We start from the raw sequence: 21,783 nt of genomic DNA on the forward strand, positions 1-21,783 counted from the left end.
TAAAGAAATAAAGGAAATATAATCAGAAAGAGGTAATGTTACTGTAATTTTAATTTACTCTTGAGGAATAAAGGTCAAAATTTCAAATCTATTTCATTATGATGGGTTGGCATGGTGTAGTGCCTGAGGCTGGAATCTTTTACACACTTACCTGATGGGTGCAAGCCCCACTGAAATCAATGGGCTTACTTCTGAGCAGAATTGCAGTGTAAAAGGAGAGAGGAGGCAAGGGATTCAAATCTCAGTGAAGCAGCAGAACTATTAACGGAAAAAGACTTTGACATCTCAGAAAGCACCTCTCCCATACATTGAGAGTTAATTATCATTTGAGGTATGACAAAGTATAATACGAATAAAACAAAGTTTGCAATTGGGGAAACAATAAATATATCAAGGGAAGGCCATATCAGCATCAATTTACCTGGCTATCCCTGTAGAGCTTTCCAAGGTTTGTTCTATACAGGTTCAAAACAGCCAGGAGGATCTGCATGGAGACTGCAAAGAAAAAAAATTGCTTAATTTAGATGACTTAAATCCCTAGGTGAAGAAGCTGAAGGTTCCAGGCTTACAGACCCAGTTCAAATCCTCACTCAGCCATGAAGCTAATTCACTGGGCAAGTCACATTTTCTCTCTTCCACTGCATAGTTTTAACTAATCGTTATGTTTTTTATATTGCTGAGTTACCTGTACAGTGGTACCTCGCGTTAAGTACTTAATTCGTTCTGGAGGTCCGTTCTTAACCTGAAACTGTTCTTAACCTGAAGCACCACTTTAGCTAATGGGACGTCCTGCTGCTGCTGCGCCGCCAGAGCACAATTTCTGTTCTCAGCAGAGTTCTTAACCGGGAGAGTACTTAACCCGAGGTACCACTGTACAGGCAATCCTCATTTTGCACAGGGGGCTCCATTCTGGACCCCAACACGTGTCAGCAGAGCACACCTAAGCCCACTCTGCCCTTTTACTTTATGTCTTTATGAGGTTTGGGGGCTATTTCTGGGTTCGGCGCTGATCACATGTCATTCAGACGTGCCTAAGCCGGGAGTTGTCTCTACATTACTTAGAGACAGTCAGAATTAAGTGGTATATAAATGGACAAGCTGACTGACTACTTATTAAGCTGGACAGGAGGAAAAGACTGTATACAATGCCCTGAGCGCCTTGGGAGAAAGGTGGGGTGGAATGGTAATTTATTTCTTTATTCATTGGATTTACGTACCACCCTTCTTCAAAAGAACTCGGGGCAGTTCACGAAAAAAAAAAACACAAGATAAAAGCACAAATAAATATATTACGTGTACTAATAAATATATTAGTAGAGAATTGGCTGTAAAGCTTCGAGTAATGCCAGCCAAATAATTCCTTTGATGTTGTCGGCAAGGTTTGCAAAAGCAGGGGCGGGGAAACTCAGCTATGCATTTACTACGTGGATTTAGGATCCAGGGAGGCTGCAGATTTTCAGGCGTTGGACTGCAACTCCCAGCTTCCCCAACCACTGACCATGCTGGCTGAGGCTGGTGGGAGTTAACAGCCAACACCATCTGGAGGGCTACAGACTTCCCAACTACAGTGGTACCTCTAGATACGAACGGGATCTGTTCCGGAGCCCCGTTTGTATCCTGATAAGTCCGCAACCCGCAACGCCGCTTCTGCGCACGCGCGGGTCGTGATTCAGCACATGTGCGACCCGCTGAACCCGCAAGTACTCTGTTCCATTACTTCTGGGTTTGGCGCGTTCATATCCCGTGACGTTCGCAATCTGCAGCGAATGCAACACGAGGTACGGCTGTACTCTTATCTCCAACTCTTCATCTGCACTGTGACCTACCTAGCAGGGCTGTTGTAAGGATCAGTAAGAATGTCATGTGAAACATCTGAAGACTCAGGGAAGCATTCCATTCTATTATTATTATTATTATTATTATTAAAATGAAAAGCCACTGAAGTGCAGTTCTGCTGCTGTACATACTTTTGAAAAAGTCAAATTTTCCCCACCAATAAAAGTATTTTAATGGCTCTAACATTAATTTTTTGTTAAGAAAGCTCCAATAACTGTTGAAACTAGGAATGATTTTTAAAAAGCATTTATAGGCAACTGCTTAGAAAAAAACAAAACTCTTTTTGAACATGGAATGGACATTATATTGGACTCATCCAACAAGCTCCAATATGAAATCTCCTCTCATGCTAAATAAGCACCTGGGCTGAGAGAATGATTCGGGGAATCTAGAGTTTAAGCCTGAGCGCCATTAATAATTATTGGATTAGTTTTTTTAAAAAAAATCTAGCTTATTGTTTCTTTTTCTATACTGTATATACAAACTGATCCATTGAAAGATTTTCTAAAAGCCTTTTAAGACAACTAAGGGTAGAAAGAAATCTGGTTCAGTTTGCATTTAAAGGCAAACCTGATAAATTCACACTTTATGAAGCTGTATGCAAAACAAACTACAGCTATATTTTGAAACTCACTTTTCTCGGAATTTTGCAACACCCTTCTCCAAACAGGCAACATGCACAAAAATACAATTACTAGAGTGAAGTGTGCATAAGATGCACATAAAAGTGAAGCTAACATGTAAAATACATTATATTAGGGGAAATTGCTGCAAAAATATGTGTATTTGGAGAAATTTTCATCAGGATTTTTTAATGATAGCAATAATCACAAACTGGTGTGGAAATGTGGGGAAATGAACTGACTGGAGAGAACAGGAAACTGATAAATTTGCCCATCCCGAAACACATCGCACTGCCTCATTTTTACACAGTTAAACAGCTTCAGGTAATGTTGCCACAAGACAATCAAATAGAATGCAAAAGAAGGGCAGATAAAGAGTGCAGGTAGGTCCCCCCCCCCACTTGGAGTCATCGTGTAGGCCAGCACGTGTGTGTGTGTGTGTGTGTGTGTGTGTGTGTGTGTGTGTGTGTGTATCTATATCTGCGTAGAAACGATTAACTAAGAGGAACTTCGCCAGATGCTTGGGAACGTAACTTGCTCTTCAATTATATTTACTCAGCATCAACTCAAAACGAAGTGCACTGTTAGCAAGACAGGAAAACCTTTTAAGATTACTGTCTGATAAGGGCATGCGTAAGCTACGCAGTAAATCTAAACAGCGATGGGGGGAGAGAGAAAAAGGAAGTTATTAAGCCTACTGTGCAAGGAATCACATAGTCACCATATCATGATGGAAAGTTTCTAAACTAAAACATCTGATCTGTCGGTTTCTTCAGAGACATGGCTGAATGTAAACATACCCAAGGCAGATTTATTAGTCTGTGGATAGTCCTCATTATTTGAAATGCATGTACACGCACACACACCTAATAGCTATCAGAAATACTTCATTTCTAGAAGTCGTGATTTTTGACCTGGAAGACTTTCCCCAAATCCAGATGTGTGGTGGTTGGTGGCAGTTGCTCAGCAGTGAATCAAAGGCATTTTGTCTATGCTTAAAACCATTATTTTCTTTATTGCTGCTTCATATGTGCTCCTGGGCTGTGTGGGTTTAGGTTTAAAAGATTCAGATCCAATTGAACTTTAGCCATTAGTATACTGCCCACAACATTAAGAAAAATATTGATGCCAAACTAGCCATTAGCCAAATGTTTCTTGCCAAGGACAGCAGCTGTGAGTCTACAGTCTCCCTCTATAATGCATTGTACAACTTGCCTGCCTCCTTTTGTCATTGTAAGCCACAGGTCAGTGGTAAAGAACACCTGCTTGGCATGTAGAAGGAACCAGGTTAAATTACTGGGATCTCCAGCTAGGTCTGGGCAAAACGTTTTGTCCGAAACCTTGGAGAACCACTTCTGAGTTAGTGTAGACTAGTATTCTTTCATTCTTCCAGACCCAGGACACACCTTTAACCAAAACATGCATGTGGAGACCCATTTCTTAATATTTTGTTTACTATAAATTTATGTGGAGGTGAGAGTGCTGCTGTTGCAACCCACCTTAGAATCAGACTGTGACTCAGAGGTGGGGTTCCAAACCCACCAGTTGAAGAGCAGTGATGTTTGACCAACCTTCCCAAACTTGGTGCCCTCCAGGTGTTTTGAACTACAACTCCCAACATGGCTGAGGACATTAAGGAGGGCATTCAGGGGGCATCAGGGTGGGGGAAGCTGCTGAAGACAACACCGAACTAGATGGGTAAATGGCCCCTTTAAACTCTGACTCAAAAATCTAGGGGGTCACCTCCTCTGTCTAGATCGATATTGGTGTGTTTTAGGAACTAACAATTTTACTGTGATTACTTTGCGAACCACAGAAGTTCCAGGGAGATGTTGACAAACATTAGAAAGCAACTAAGCAAGTTCCTTATGCCAAGGGTTTCAGATGGAAGTCTTGCCCAACTCTGCCTGGAGACTGCAGGGATTGAATTTGGGGCCTTTCAAAAGCAGGTTTTAACATGGTGTTGGAGCCCATACAACCAAGTACACCCTGTTCAGCTCTTTAGATCCAGGCCTACAAGTGGCAAGTCTAAGGCCAGGGATAACATCCATGCCAGAGCAGGGGCCGTGTCGTTATGGACGAGGCTGGGTTTAAGAACTTCGCTTGAGAGATACAAAACAGAAGGCAAAGAAAGGCTGAAGTGCGGGATAAGATTTACGATGTTCAATTATTTCCCTCACAATTCCCCCCCTCCCTCTAGGGTACAAGCACATAATATATTGTACTTTCCATTACCTGGTACAAATATAAAACATATCTGAAAAACACATTTCATCCCTATAACATATTAAAACAACAAGAAAGGGGCCATGGCAGGGTTTGATAGATTAACTGTCGCCCACTGATGTTGTGCCATATTAGTTAACAGCAAATTAATATCATCGCACACATTTTATTCCCCCTTACATCTTACAAAGAAAAATTAGGCCAGAAAGCCTGCAATTCTGAAACTCCTGTATTAAATCCCCGAAAGCCGTAACAACACACAGTGGAACAAGAGCAAACTTTGCCCATTTTGGCTACCCCGGGACATTTCCTTTAAGCCACCGTAAGCTCAGACTCAAAGCCTCAGAGACCCCCTTTTGCGATCTAGATTCTACTTGACATGCGTGCATTTTATGAACTGGCGTATTTCACTGCATTTACTCTGCATGCCCGTATTGTGATCTGAGGCCAGGGCTTTTCATCAGCACCCAATTGTTAAAATAAATCCAAACAATGCAATAGCTTTGGGGTTACGTAGTTGTAAGAAGCAGTGGAAGGTTGCAATTTTCTGGTACGCATGAGTAGATACAGATGAAATAGATTTCATGTGTTATGAATTAATTCACACACACAAACACACCAACAAACGATAGCCACATGGAACCTCCATCTTCAGATACAGTTTGCTGCTGAATATCTATTGTTGGACAAGGTGGGTGCAGGGACATAGGAAAAAGCCTTACACTGAGTCAGTCCATTGGTCTATCTGTCTTAGTGTAGACACGGACTGGCAATTGCTCTCCAGGAGTTCAGGTAGGAGTCTCTCCCAGTCCTACCTGGAGATGCAGGGGATTAAATCAGTGGCCTTCTGTATGCAAAGCAGGTGCCCTGCTATAGTTTCCATACCCTGCTCTGGGTTTCCTGGAGGTTGCCCTGGGGGGCTCTTGTCCAACAGCCTCAGGTGCAATGGTCTCCTTATGTTCATAAAAAAAAATAGAATCCTTCCAGTAGCACCTTAGAGACCAACTAAGTTTGTTACTGGTATGAGTTTTCGTGCGCATGCACACTTCTTCAGATACCAATATTTTCGTGCATACCAATATTTTGTTTCGACTACGGCAGACCAACACGGCTACCTATCTATAGCTAGAATTATGTTCATCAGTCCACTTTGATTTTCTCTGCAGTAGTCAGAGTCCACAATACATCATTTAAATGCACAAACCTGACCTGGCCTGTTTCCAAACAGAGAGAAGCACATGTTGTCACAAACTCTTATATATTGTTGGGAGAGACATACTCTAAAAAAAAAAAAGGGAACAGTTAACTAGTTGAGATTTGCTGATGGTAATAAATACATTGTGTATCTGGGGATTTGTGACTTTAATAATTAACTCTGGGTGCTAAAAGTAAAGAAATGAAACATTTAAAACTGCTTATATATTTAAATCTACAAGTTTGTACATTTAAATGATGTATCTGGCTACTGCAGAGAAAATAAATCACAAATCACACATTTCTAAGGGAAAGGAAGACCCAAAACAATCCTACGCCGTTTGGTGGGATTTCATTTCTTATCTATTCAGTTCGGATATACAAAACTCTCTGCCTCCACCAAAATGCATAAACCAGCTTTTATGAAGCGTTTTGCTGCTTTTATTTTTCTACATTATCTGCTCTCTACTCATTAGGAAAATACAACCTCTACTGCTGCTATGTTTAGTAATTTCAATCAGGTTCTCCTCCCCCCCTTTATGTTTGTACTTTTGATTTTACAGTAATAAAAAAAAAACCTTCATGGAAATAAATAAATAAATTTATTTAGTGGCCTGGTGGTCCCATATGGTAAGGTTTTGTTTCAACTTGGGAGGGAAGCAGACAAAGAGGGTTGGGGAAGGCAGCTGGTGGCAGGAGGAGATGATGAGGTTAGCAAATACAATCAGCAACCAGACATTAGCTGTTTTGACAAGTGCCATTAAAGACAGCCAAAATAAAGCTGTCGCCTGAATGCTCCGTGTAGGGGAATTTAGAGGGAACCCAGAGCCCATCAGTGCTAAATCTTTTAACCTCCACAAGAGAAGAAGAACAATCAGAATACAGTAGTAGAAAAGGGGATGTCTAGCAACTATTGGTGGTGCTCCAAGGGTAGATTCACATTTTAAAAAAAACAACCCAAAAGAAAACCAAGCAATCGCAACAGTCCCCAGGTGAGGAAAAATGGGCTGTCTGACCCACGATTCCTATATAAAAGGAATTGGCTGTAAAAAGAGCAGAAATGGCTTCTTCCCGTGCTTCTAAGAAGTTAGTTTGCATTTCTCTCCTTCTTCTCTCTCTGTGAGAAGGAAAACAAATACACTTTTATGAATATTAACTTATGCTCCGGAAGGGAAAGAATGTATCTCCAGCAAATAAATTTTAAAGGCAGGCTCCAGCATGAAATCATTGCCTTGAGTTTTAAAAGATGGTTCATTCTGTTTGAACATAAATAGAGTCAATAGTTTTGCATTTCCCTTCAGGTGTCTGTTAACTTAGCAATGCTGGGGGGGGGGGTTGCATCATTGCCAATTAGTTGTTGCTCAACTTCTTTTGCATACATTTAGGCTTCCGCTGAATTGCCACAGAATGTACTTTCATTGCCACCAGCCAACTTGCTGGTGCTAAGCATCTGCTCAGGGTTCGGATGGGAGAAACCTTGGGACCACACGTACACCAGCAGCTGGCAGTAGGACAATTGGGACCTCCTGGTAGCTCTCCAAGTGATTTGCAGTAAATAAGCAATGATCTGGTCCATGGGGTCATGAAGAGTCGGACATGACTGAACGACTTAACAACACAGAATCCCAACTATTTAGCAATGCCAACAACAAAAAGCCTCTCCTTCCCTGAAATGAGGCTGCTGAAATCAATAAAACTTTGGGTAAAAAAGGAAATGTGTTTGGGTTCCAGTTCTGGGTTGAACATGTGCTCGGGGGCACCATATTCTGTTCCAATGCTAGATCCCACAGAGAAAGCAACAAGGCCGGAGGGGCAGGGCTAGGTTGAAGGTTGCTGGAGCACGGACAGGCCTGACAAAAGCTGGGAGCAGGCTGAGGCATTGTGAACACCTGTCTCCAGACTACTTCCTCCAGGCTCCACCCCCTTGTGGAGAACATCAAAGGCTCCTAGGGCTAGCTCTCTGGCCTGAAGATGGAAACTGCTGCCACATCCCATAGCTTTCATCTTGGTTTGCTCCTTGCACCACCAGACTGGTGATGTGTGTAGGGAGATATCTGGTTGTTCAAAGGAAGGTGCTTGTCCTGTAAGTTCTGGGGGGCTGAGAGGTTCTTCTGGGGGGCTCCTGTCCAACAGCCTTAGGCACAATGGTCTCATTATGTTCATCAGTCCACTTTGGGCCTGGAACCTGGCTTGACTCTCCATCTGGTGCCCCTGCAGCCTCTGACTCAGTGTCCAGGTCCCTGCTAGATTCAGGGGTCAGGATAGTGCCCACTTCCCTGTTTCTCTATTTTGCATTTGACTCTGATTGATGCATCTCGGGATTGTAGTGAAAAACAAAGTAGATCCAGCAAGCCTGGAGTCTGCCCACTCTTACTGTACACCATCTTAGTTCGGTACTGGAAGAAAGGAAGGAGATACATGCTAAATTAATTTGTTGGGTTTTTTTATAGAAGAATTTATTGGTTTTTTCAAAACAAAGAACAATATAACACATACCCATACACATCACACCCAAACACAAACCCCACAATCAAACCACAACAAAACAAAATACACCAAAAATTCTTATTCTTGTTTACACAAAACACTTAGTGACTTCCCCCGTTTTCTCCCCTTTGGTTCCGAATCTAATTTACTTTAGTAACTTCTCATCTCTAAAATTAAATCATTTAAAAATCTAAGCTAAACATACTTCTTGAGATCTTATTTTTACTCCGCAAAGCGGGGCTCCAACCCCCGGGCCGGCCTGGGTCGCCTCGCTGCCGAAGCGACCCACGACTGCCCGTGATGGCGTCCTCGCCGGAAGTCCTAAATTAAGTGCTAAATTAAGTGCTAAATTAATTTGACCCCAATTCTTTGCATTTTTAAAAATGCATCCGTGTGTACACATACCTGACAACTGAGAATAACACTTCATGTATCTGATGACATGGACATCTGATGGTGTTCATAAAAGTCAATGCCACTAGTCCATTGGTGGTGCTGAACTTCAACTCCCATCAGCTGCAGCCAGCACAGCCACAAAGTGCCCTGCCATCCAAGATATGGAGGGTGGTCACAGGAGACAGGTCTTTCTCAATAGTGGGCCCTTGTTTATGGAAGTCCCAAAGAGGTTTGCCTGGTGTTCTGACGCAGTATAATCATATGGGGGGGACCCTGTGGGGATGAACATGATAGCTATAGCAAGGAGCCTCCTGCACTCATGAAGGTTTCCTGTGCATTTTAGGGGTGGAGCTAGCACATTCATTCCTCTGACCACCATTTGCACAATTACTGTGCATAGTGTCAAGAGTACTTGACAAAGTCTTTTGTGAATGTCTTTCAGGTGCCAGGCAAAACCTTTTTTTATTCTCCCAGGCTTTAAAAATCTGATACTTTCCATCCCCATTTTGCTGAGTTTTGACATGCCTGTTACACTCCCATTTTTTTTAAGGTTATAGCTTTTCTGCCTGGTGTGGATTTTAGCTCCTTTTAATTGTTTCAATGCTGCTAATCAAACTGCATCTTAGTCATTGTGTTTTTAATTTGATTTGACACTTCTTGTCCATTGCTCAGAGAAGGCAAGTTACTGGGTGACTGTTAAGTGCAGTAAGTAAAACAAACTCTCTCTACTGAAGTAAGTGGAATTTCAAATTTATTGGCTTGCATGTTTCCTCTGATAGAGGAAGACTCCTTCCATTTTATTAGGAAAGAAAATCCTAACAGGTGTATGCAAAATGTTATTTGAAGTTATTACAAATATCTCAAGTATCTCACTAATACTGATACCAGGGTGGGGTGTAATATTATTATTATATTATATTATATTATACCCCACCCTGGTATCAGTATTAGAATAATGTAATGTAATGTAATGTAATGTAATGTAATGTAATATAATGTAATATACATCACATAATGAATTTATACATACAGTAAACTTCAATAACTGAACTCACCAGAATAAGGAGGTGAAAAAAGCAAATCAGGCAGTGAAAACATTTCAAAATGCTTGAACAAACTAATCTATGTTTTAACTAGGTGCCAGAATAACAGCAATATTGGAGCCTGGCAAGCTGGCAAGGGGGGGGGGTATTTCAAAAGCAGACAGCCACCATAGCTAATGCTCTATCCTGCATCATCACACAGTTGTCCCATTTTTACATTCTCAACAACCTTACAAGAGAGGAAGACTAGCCTAATGAACTTCACAGCTGGGTGGGGGGTCTGAACTCAGATCTCTCTGGTACAAATCCAACACTTCACCCACCAAAGCCCATTGACTAGAAAAGTCATTAACTTTGGCTGGATCATACCGCAAGTTCAATTTTATTTTCCTTTTTTAGAGAAGGAATCTCCATGCATCCTCTCCACTCATACTGATAAAAGAGGCCTGGGACTAGAATCGTTTATTACAGTTTGCCTGATGACTTCCAAATGTTCTTGTATAGACCGCGCGAAGATAGAATTTCTGTTGCAGAAATTACATCCGACTGACAAAGAAATTCAATATCAGCAGAGTTTGGCAATGTTTCCCCCTCTGAAGCACAAGATGGTGTTTTGGAAACTACAACAGAAACATACTGCCCCAGTCTACTGTGCATATTGGACAGTTTGTCCAAAACTAAAGCAATGAAGTAACGGTTGAGGGAATACTTTTCAACAGTCGGTGAGGCCTGGTGGGTTTACCTGGCAGCAGCGGCAGACAATCAAACAATGTTCTGACAAGTGCTGGGAGATTAGATCTTGAAGTCGCTTCTTAAATTACCCACAGTGACTTGGATGCAATGCCACCTTGGGGCATTGTGGGAAATTTAGATAGTGCTTCCAGACCAGGTACCGATTAGAGTGCTGTTTGTCCAGTCAAAATCTATGCCACAGGAGTATTCAGTCCCTGAGTCCAGCTCTTCAGGGTCTCAGGCAAAAAAAGGTCATTTCCCCATCACCTGCTTTCTGATCCTTGTTTAACTGAAGATGCCAGTCACCCTAACCCTGGGAACCTCTGCACGCAAAGCAAGTGCTTGATCACTGAGTGACAGTTCCTCCTGGTGATTGCTCTGGCTTATTGTACTTACGGGACCGCCTCTCCTGGTACGTCCCGCAGAGGACCCTAAGGTCCATGAATAATAATAGCTTAAAGGTCCCGGGCCCTAAGGAAGCCAGACTATCCTCCACCAGGGCCAGGGCCTTTTCAATGACGGCTCCAACCTGGTGGAATGCTCTGTCCCACGAGACTAGGGCCCTGCAGGACTTGATCTCCTTCCGCAGGGCCTGTAAGACAGACCTATTCCGGCTGGCCTTCAATTTAAATTAGCCTGATCCCCCATTCCCTTTACCCTTTCCTCTTCTATGAAGAAACCCTTCTGGGACCCCACATTTAAATTCTTCCCTGGTCTCCTTGCTGGCCCTAGTAGGACCAACTTGGCCAGTTAGCCCTGGTGATCATTTGATGTCTACTAACTGGGGTCCCCCCCAAATGACCCCTGAATTTTTGAATTTTATTGATGTTGGTGCAGCATTTTATGTTGTATTTTATGCTGTTTCAGTGTTTTATATTTACTGTTAGCCACCCTGAGCCCAGTTTTTAAACTGGGAAGGGTGGGGCATAAATTAAATATTATTATTATTATTATTATTATTATTATTATTATTATTATTATTAAGGTTTTGCAGCTACAAGTCCGCTACGATTAAGGATTTTTAAAAGGGCATCTCTTTCCATTCCACCCCACATCAGTTCCACACAGCACTGTTTTCATTCCACTGCAGTTTGGATTCCACAAAAACGATGTTATTCCGCTCACTGTTCACCGTGGCCAAATTTAATAATATGTTATTGTTAGGAGAGTCCATGTCATTCATTTCATTAGAGCCTGGGGGTGCTCTCAATAATGTACTGGGGGGAAATGATGGCAAGCAAATTGAGGACCGGGGGCAGGGGAATGCATTGCTGACAATGAATACCAATCACATTTGCCTGCCTCATTATCATTCCTGCTTGCAGATGGGCATGCAAACTGACATAATTTCCAATACCATTTTCCATTTAAATTGAATTCTCCAACATCCCTAAATACTAGTGACAGCTTCCATTCTCTAAACAAATAAAACAAGGTTGGCTCTATCCATCTTCCCTTCTACTCAATTTTAAAACTGGAGGTGCTTGGAACTGAACCTGAGACTCATGAGAAAGAGTTGTCTGGCATCTATTTTAGTATGATTTAAGCACCAGGCAAAGATATTTTTAATTTTTTTTTTATCAAGCCTTTTAATCTGCTTTAGTTTATGCCGCCCTGAGAACCCCTGTGATGGGATGCCCTATAAACACTGTAAATAAAACGAAGTAAAATAATGTGAAGGTTCCCCACACTCCACTCCAAACATGAATGCCATTCTGTGTTGAAATCACACCCTCAGCAGCCAGGAGATTTCCCATAGTGATAACAAAGAGGGGTTTGTTAATGCTGCAACTGAGGGGTCAGCGGCAGCTGCGTCCAGGACTGCATCATAACAGTTCTAAAATACTGGCTGGCGACAATAGCTGCTCATTAGAATACAGAACAATTAGAATGTTGCATTTGTTATCTCAGCATCTGCTACTGAACTCTTTTTAAGCAGATCTTAATAATACAGAATCTACTAGAAGCTGCGTCTAATTCAACCACCTCAAAATTGCACCAAAAGATTGCTTTAATTGGAAGCGCGGGGGAGACACCCAATTCATTTTCTTCAGGCAAAAATAACCATACAATGCGTTAAAGTAACAAAAACCAAACCCCAAAACAAGCTTATTCACTCCCCCATCTCAGCACGCTTCATAAGTCTTACTGTAAATCAAAAGGCTTAATTAGAAATGAGGAACTAAAATGTCAGAAGCCCGGCCAGCTGCTACTGGAGAGTTCAGTATTAAAACATTTTTAATAAAGACGTACAGTAGCACTGGTCATTTCCTTTTGTTTGTTGTGTTGGGTTCTGCTTAAAAATGCAGTTTATGGCTAAACAAAATAAGATCTCATAGTCTCTAAAGAATAGAGGTATGTTTGCTTACTTTAATGTTTATAGTGTGTCTCCTAGAGATAATTCTATTTAGAAAATGTCCAGAAAAGGTGACCGACATTCAAAAATTGGATGGGCCCAGCAGAAGTCCTGACAATCTTATTTGGCTTAGCTTTTTGTATGCATCTATGTATTTGTAAGAGAGATTTCTAATTTAAAAATCAAATGAATGTGGAATGCAGTATTTTGGCTGTAAAACACAAAATTCAATATGGCAATATGGTAAAGTTAAGCAGACACTGTGAATCTCTCTCTCTGGGCTATATCGCATGAACAAAGAAATCTTTGCTGATTAATTATATTAGTCAGTTAATTGATCAATCAATTAAATCTTCATAGAAATATAATAGCTTTAAGGAAAAAACACATTTTCTTTTAGAGGACACACACACACATCACATTGTCTTAGAAGAGGTATTCACCAGAGTCTATTATCAGATGAGGAAGAATGCTTCTGCTAAAGTGGTACTTGCTGTCATGGTTTGGTGCTGCAAATAACAAAACATTAAAAGCCTACTGCTCTCTTAGTCAATGTTACCATTCTCAGTTGATGTATATAAAATGAGCCAATTAATCAAACAAAAAGCTGTAGTTATGTGTGTATACAACAAACTGTTTCTATGTGGCCTCCTCCTGGCTGAGGGTTCTAGCCAGCCACCTGCACCCTTTTTCAGGATACTCCATTCCCTCCCACTCTGTTCCTTTCGTCAACAGAGAGTTGATGATCTGTAGCCACTGAGTAGGCTTTAAACTATGTTGGGCTGTTGTAATGTTTTTGAACTTTGGCAAAACATCATTCCCTGAAGTCTGCTAGGAGATGTGTGTGAATGAATTGTTTTAGCTACATGAGAGTTGGCACTCAGAGAATGAGTTTGCTATTAGAATATAGGACATGTAAGTTGTTTTTTTTAAAAAGGTAAAGGATCCCGGGACGGTTAAGTCCAGTCAAAGGTGACCATGGGGTTATGGCACTCATCTTGCTTTCAGGCCGAGGGAGCTGGCATTTGTCCGCAGACAGCCTTCCGGGTCATGTGGCCAGCAGGACTAAACCACTTCTGGCACAACAGAACACCGTGACGGAAGCCAGAGAGCATGGAAACGCAATTTACCTTCCCACCGCAGCAGTACCTATTTATCTACTTGCACTGATGTGCTTTCGACTGCAAGGTTGGCAGGAGCTGGGACAGAGCAACTGTCACAGAGTTATAGAATTGTAAGAGTTGGAGGGGACGCAAAGGGTCATCTTGTCCAACCCCTTGCAATGCAACGAAAGCATCCATGACAGATGGCCATCCAACCTCTACTTAAAAACCTGTAAGGACGGAGAGTCCACCACCTCCCGAGAGTCTGTTCCACTGCTGAACGGCTCTTACTGTCAGAAAGTTATTTCTGATGTTTAGTTGGAATCTTCTTTCTTGTAACTTGATGCCATTGTTTCGCGCCCTAACAAACAATTAAGAGCTGTACTGGATCAAACCAAAGGCCCATCTAATCCAGTATCCTCTTCTCACTGGAAAGTAGCCAACTAGACCAATGTAAGACTTCCTCCGGGTGCTCTGCCCACTTTTGTCCTGGTGCCACCCTTCCCCCCCTTCACCCACCAGTGCATGTGGCCCTTGGAAGGCTGTCCTTGAGGAAATGCAGCCCTTGGGCTGAAAAAGGTTTCCCACTACTGTCTTAGGAAAATGGACAATCGCTTCCATTTATAACCCTATAGGTAGCTCCAGACATTGTAACGAAGGACACCAGTTGACTGTTCCTTCATTTATAATGTATATGTCAATTTTGGGTGGGTTCTGCCTTCATCAGCTGCTACCATGGTGAAGGCAGAAGCCAAAATGTCTGCCACATAAATAAAAAGAACCCTGTTTTGTTAATCACAGTAACGTATGTATTATTTAAATGATTAACCAAATCCTAAGAGGGATTCAAGAGAAGCTTGCATTAGTGCTGCTTGGTGCTTTTATAACTATCTATGGGATATACACACATGTGTACACACACACACACCCCTTGCAGATGAAAAATAATTTCAAGCTGGAAACTGGCCTAATGAGCACATCTCAAAGATGAAAGACAGTAAGGGAAGAGATGGAAATATAGGTTATGCTGTCAACAAGAGTTTAGTTAGAAAACCTAAGCCAATCCGATGATTTTCATCACATCTTTTCAGAGAGGTTTGTCTCCTCCTAGATTTGTCTACTCACACAATTCTCTAAACCAGATTATAAAGCTAAATCCAACAAAAAAAACCCTTAACGGATCAGGATTTCATTTCTGGCGCTGCAAAAACTTCAGTTGTGGCCAAGTCTTATCAGCTATAGTGGCAGACAGATTACAGAAGATGCGGTTCAGGATAAGTATGAAGCACTACCCGGCTTAAACCAATTACGCACTTAGGAGCAAAGTTGTCAAACCGCAGATGATTGCCAAATCCGCACATTTAATTTTCTCGGCACTTACATATTTCATGGGGAATTATACTGCCAGTGCCGGCTTTGGGAGGGACAAAGACAGCTGGTTAAAATAATAACAAAAACTTTTATTTAAAACCATTACGGGAATAAGTGGGATATAAAACAATGAAGCCGGGTTTAGCCTGAAGAATGCCACAAACAGAGGGTGAATAAAAGGCCAAATCCAGCCGGCTACGAGATTTGATTTCTCCCTCCAAGGCAACATTTTACCCATTGCATGTGTTTGCTTGTTGATGGATATTTCCATTAATTATCTTGACAACTGATTCTCATCTACTTTAAAAGGAGAAGCTGTGTATGAGCCCATCCATTATAAAAATAATAATAATCCTGATCTGTCCTAATTATGCTTCGTGGAACTGGAGGCTCGAAAAATGGGAGGCATGCAACCGTAATTCAGCTTCTGGGGCTTGCTACTGCCTTACCACAATTCTGTGGCTCCTGAAGAGCATTCTACTACATTCTCAAAAACATATGACCGAGAAGAGAAGAGAAGAGAAGAGAAGAGAAGAGAAGAGAAGAGAAGAGAAGAGAAGAGAAAGGGGGTGGGGGTAAAAAGGCAGGCACTGTACAATTTAACTCACATAATTAGCAATTATTGCCTGCACACTCCCCAATAGAAAATCTGTTGCAAATCAAGGGAAAGAAACGTTAATGAGCTACTTCTGGGCTCCTTGCTCTTGGTAATGCGTTTGCATAATAATGAGGTGCAATCTGCTGAAAAACACATAAAGGACAAATTAATAAGGTTGTCATTTTTTTGCCCGATGATGCTTAATACAGTTTTCATAATCTGCTCAAGACAAAGGTCAGTCACTCAGACACAGCCGATTATGCATTCGCGTGGCAGATGAAATCTTTATTAAACAGAATGATGAATCTGATTAACATGCGCTAACAAATATACAGTCTGCAGGGGGAAAAATGAGCGCCGCCACCTCCTGCAAGCCTCCCTCACGTCGACTATTAAGGCTTTACTCAGATTGAGGTCAGACTGGTATTCCCAAAAGGCGCATTAAGCTAAAAGTTTGCCAAATGTGGCAACATGATGAACAAAACAATATCCTGTTATATAAAGAGTGGCTGCCTCGACAGCTGACCATCTAATCAGCAATGGTAACAAGCCCTTAAATAAATTTAGAAAGAAAAATAATAATAATCTTTGTTACAAAAATAAATGCGGCCAGCAAAACACAGGGGAAGTGTTATTGGATAATCAGCAGCAGATCTCAAAAAATGAGAACACAGATGGCGCCAGGTTCTTGGACTACATCTTATGTTTTCATGACTTTTTCGACATGGTTAGCTGATATTTTACTGGGAAGCACAGCATCCCCCCCTCCCCAAATTCTGTTAGCTGGGGGACACTTCTTTGGTGAAGTAAAGTTGAATGCACAATTCATTCTTAAACCTCAAAACGTTTACCTTTTAGATTGTGAAAGAGTAAGAACAACCCACTCCCAAAAGAACAGAGGAACGTAAGCTACTGGTCAGACTGTTTTGCCCATCTAGCTCAGTATTTTCTACTCTGACTGGCAGAGGCTCTCTGAGATCAAAAGAATATCTTTTCTGCACTTGGTACCTGATCCATTTTAAAGCGAAGATACCAGGGATTGAACTTGGGGTGTTACCCGGCAATGTTACCCCAACTTCCAGCAGAAGATATTTGAAAGAAATGCAAAAACAAAAACATGCAGAGATGCAATGGGAAACCTCCTACTTGTATGGGAGATCTGGGCTCACTGGAACCTTTAATAACTGAACTAATATATGGTAGCAAACTTACAGCTTGTATGCAAACATAGCTTAGAAATTAATGTGTACATACGTACTTCCCCACCCCGAAGATGCAGTTTAAACAAAACCATCAAGTCTCTACTCCATTGTTGTTTTAAGCCTTTCTACTGATGACTGCAGCAAGAATTTTTAAAGTACATGTGGCTATCCAGATGCTGTCAAGACTACAACTGCCACCCACCCTGACCATTGGCCAGGCTTGTTTGGGCTGAAGAGCCTTGAAGTCCAAAAGCATCTGAAGGGCCACAAATTTCCCACCGCTGCTGAATCTTCTCCCATCTTCTCCAGCACCCAGTTAGCACAGTGGCCAACCAGATGCCTATTATGGGAAGCTCACAAGCAAACTCAACACCTCGCCTTTTCATTTCTCATTAGACTAAAAACCAAATCACTAGGAGCATTAATGAACTGATATCTTTTAACCCCTCAAGTTCTTCTTTTAAAATAAAAACAAATAAAAAGCTTGAAGTCAATTTTGTATGTCAACAATACCTAACATTCTTTACTATAGCTTTCGGTGTATCTTTTCCCCTCATAAACATACAATACCATAGAATTAAAGGTATCCTTCATGCCAAGTTAGCTGGTTTTATTATATGCTATTGCAGACGTCTGTCTAAATGTAGTTTTTACAGCAGCAGGTCAGATTTCACCTATGAAGCCTAAGAAAACCTTGAGGACACACATTTTTTGCTATTATATTTTGTTCCACAATCACTCAATCTCCCAATGTGGGAGATATGGTTATACACATTGTCCCTTTCCTGTTCCTCTTTAAAGGATCTAAACAAAATTAAATTTATTTTCAGGCAAGGCTGAATTCCATGACTATTCTTTATTAAAATGTATTGTGTTCATAGGGTTATGAGAACTACTATATAATGTACATTTGGAGCCAACAGTGGTATTGGATGCTGAACCGAAATAATAAAATTGAAATAATAAACAAACAAATATTGAATTACCAACTCTCATTATACCTGATCATGGGATGTGATAGCTGGGGTTGAAGGGTGCTTGTAGTCCTGTAATATTTGGAGGGGTGGGGAGGCTGGTATAGGAAATGGACCTTCTGGTATACTCTGAAAAATGAAAATGCTGTTTGTGGCTGACTGAGAAAAAGACTGCAAAAGCACCTTGAATTGTCCCTCATGTTACAGGGGTCCAACTGGCCTCAACTAGAAGCTGGACATTTAGTATTGCCAATGCAATGCTGTGGAATTTTCTTCCTGCAGAGATGCGGCAACCATCTCACGTTTGACTTTCAGAAACCCCTTGAAGCCCACCCCCACCCCCGCTGGCCTTTGTTGTATGTTGTATAGAATTTTAGTCATTTTAATTACTTGTATTTTTTAATATTGCTGTACACTGCTCTGATATTTTAGGAGATGCCAAATCATGAACACAATTATAAACAGATAAAGTGAGTGGGTCCAAGTTGCATTTGTATTACAAAGGAGAAGGGCTACCTGTATCTGGCTTTAGATGCACCAGATAAATTTGACTTGCTGACGGCTAGGTGCCACTGCCACAGCCAGTTATTTGGAAAACACTGGGAGGCCGACTGTATGAGATACGGTTTCAACAATGCACATAGTAGACACGAGAATGTTTTCCAGATAGCATTCAAAGATAAACCTGCATTCATGCCTTAAAACAAAACAAAAGAACCGGGGGAGGGGGGGGGAAGGGGACCCACCAGATTCAGATTATATTTTGCAAAGACGTCTAGAAATAAAAATGTAAAATTACTACATATTAATTATCACCACACTGTAAAACAACCTGAGGAACTGGAGGATAATGGAAAAGGTACGTTTCCGACAGACGGAGAATATCCGAGAAGCATTGCCATATTTTTATGTCACAAAATGGTACATTAATCTGGGAGCCTTTTTGTATGCAGGTAAGGGGCAACTCAAAGAGCCTCATAATTAATCCTAGGCACTTTTTAGATTTGAATTTATTGACAACCTTCACTAAGCCCTGCAGCACTCCTCTTTCAAAAATTAGTTTGTGTGTGTATGTGCTTTTTAAAAACATGTTTGTGATGGAGGATCTGCTGCTCAAAGAAGAAAAGTCAAAACTCCCTCTGGATACATATGTACAGTAGCTTTTTGGATAGCAGCCAAGGGAAAATATCTGGGAAAATATCTGCAGGAGCTCTTGTACCTTATGATTTCACCGCTGCTTGATAAACTGTCGGTGTTTCCTATAGATGGGCAAGTCACGCCTTATCTGTGATGATCACCTTCTGTTAATGTACCCAATTCATAAGCACAACCCTTAAAAGATTCCACAGCCTTTTGGCGTAGTTTCCAAATTATTTTCTGCTCTACATCAGTAGAGGATTCATTCTCCCACTATTTCTGGAATTACAAAGTCAGAATGTCTGCAATCTGGAAACACTTTCCAGGCATTTTATTTCTCAAACAACAGCCCTCCATAGCTATGCAACAAGTCAATTTTGAAATGGGAAAGGGGAGGTTCTAAAAAATAGTTTATGAGAACAGCACATAGGTTGCCCGCTGGGCATGCCCAAGCTCTTAGGTACAATCACAAATATCTGAAAGGCCACCTCCTTCCCTACAGATGCTCTTGGGTGTTGAGATCAACAGAGGCCCTCTTGGTAGTTCCCTCTCTCTTGGAAGTTTGGGAGGAGAGTGGTACAGGAGAGGGCTTTATCTGTGGCAGCTCCTAAGATGTGGAGTTCCCTCCCCAGAGAGGTGTGCCTGCCACATTCACTACTTAGCTTTCGTCATATGCAGAAAATGCATCTCTTTATCCTAGTCTTGACACCTGATATATATGGACTCACCCTATTATTTTGATTGTAATTTGTTTTAACTGCTTCTAACCTTGTGTTTTTATATTGTTGTAATTGGGAAATCTGTGGTTAAGGGTGAGTAGTAGTAGTAGTAGTAGTAGTAATATAGCACACTAAAAAGAGATTATTAGTAAGATCTTACCAGTTACTTAAGGCAATATTTCTCACCTCCAGAGAATATAACACAGTACCGACTTGCAAGTTGGAACTCTCAGCATCTCCTTCGTAACCATGAAATAACAAAGATATAAACTAACACATTAAAGGCTTTGCTGTGTCTAAACACACAGTGTAATAATTATTTTAAGAGAGAACCTATTGGTCTCTCATCACTTAACACAATAATTACAATCATGAGCTCAAACAGAAATAAATTAGTCATCATCATGAAAGCACAAGCCATTTGGATCAATATTTTATTGCTTGGAAACTTACATACATTGGTAATATAAAAAAGTATTAAAATAAATGACTTGCCCAACATGACTGCATTATACAGAAAGCACTTTATATCCAGCTGTTCACTGTTTTAAATAGGTTTGATGAGCAGATCTTGTCTTACCAAGATCCATTGAAACTGTGCTAATTATTATTGTGGGAGGCTCACAGTTAAAGCGCCGCTTGGTCATTTTTAACAAATATAGAAACTCCATCCTTCCTTAACCTTTGTAGCTCTTGACCATTCTCTAGCCCAGTTTTCTTTCCTCTCTCAGGCTGTAATTAATGCTTCATATAGATGTTAGTTCCTCGAAAAATAAAAATAAAAAATGCTCCTTTTCTCCCTTTTATGGGCCCCAAATGCTAACTATTTGTTGCAGGACGGCCTGCTCATTTGCTGAATGCAACACATGTGACTCTTTAGGAAATGTTTTGCTCAAGGCTAACACAGTAAACAGTAAACAGGATAAAGCCGACTCTTTGAAATTCCCATTCAAATGTAAAATATTGTATACCAGTATGAATTAGAATTAGATTTTGCAAGATTTCTGCTCCCTCTCTTCTGGAGCTACTTTAGTGGCACAAGAGTTTCCCGTCACAGCACGCCATGGCTCCTTTGCATACCAAAGCTACCCACCCCAGAAACTGGAGCAGTTTAGGCAAAGGAAGAAATTGTGCATTGAAGGCTGGTGTCCATTGGGGCTGGCAGGGAAGAGAAAGCAGGGAGTGCAGGTGTAGGTGAAACTGGAGCCAATGACAGACTACCGGTAGGTCCATTAATTCTGATCTTGCCCCCATCCTCTTGCTTGCTAGGTTCTAAGGCGACACCACTAACAGTAAGGAGGAGGAAGCAGACAAGCAGTGCTGCCCCCTGGACTGGCAGAGGATAGGCTGAACTTGATGGGAATTGTCTCATTCACCTAACAGGCAGCCTCCACTGGAACTGTGTCATAGAGAAGAGGATGCAAGACTAGACGAGACATTGGCCAGATCCACTCATTAATTAACCTGATTCCAACTGGATTACTATAACTACCACTATAATCAAACTTAAAAATCTACAAATTGTTTCCGACTTTACCTGTCAGTGACTTGGCCCCTCCTTTAATAGATGGTTTCCTGATTCTTCGTTTATATGTTCTCTGTACTTTCAGTCCTTCAATAAATTCAGGATTTGATTATTATTTTGCAACCAGTGTGACTAAGAATCAGTGATTTTGCAAAGCATTCCCACAATTATTCAAATTATTATGTATTTCCACTTTTGAGGACAACTTGGGTCAGGTTCTTAGCAACACAACATTATATTCAAGCCCCATTACATACATTT

General features: G+C 41.2%; 1 protein-coding gene across 3 annotated transcripts in view; it reads right to left on the reverse strand.

Annotated features, from left to right (window-relative positions):
- Positions 1-483: 483 nt before the first annotated feature.
- Positions 484-21,783, reverse strand: part of BRIP1 (BRCA1 interacting protein C-terminal helicase 1) — a 144,014-nt gene continuing 122,714 nt past the window's right edge. Inside the window, exons 21-24 of one of the 3 annotated variants that reach the window (XM_033172174.1) lie at positions 21,535-21,609; positions 20,184-20,236; positions 15,976-16,016; positions 484-495 (exon numbers count right to left, since the gene is read on the reverse strand). In XM_033172174.1, the coding sequence (XP_033028065.1) occupies positions 15,987-16,016; positions 20,184-20,236; positions 21,535-21,609 (158 nt within the window). In that variant the 3' untranslated portion in view covers positions 484-495; positions 15,976-15,986. Of the gene's footprint in view, positions 496-15,975; positions 16,109-20,157; positions 20,237-21,534; positions 21,610-21,783 lie in introns of those variants that run through there. The other 2 variants (XM_033172173.1, XM_033172172.1) reach the window with 2 other exon arrangements.

This window comes from Lacerta agilis, chromosome 15 (genome assembly GCF_009819535.1).
Source record: "Lacerta agilis isolate rLacAgi1 chromosome 15, rLacAgi1.pri, whole genome shotgun sequence".
Taxonomy (NCBI): domain Eukaryota; kingdom Metazoa; phylum Chordata; class Lepidosauria; order Squamata; family Lacertidae; genus Lacerta; species Lacerta agilis.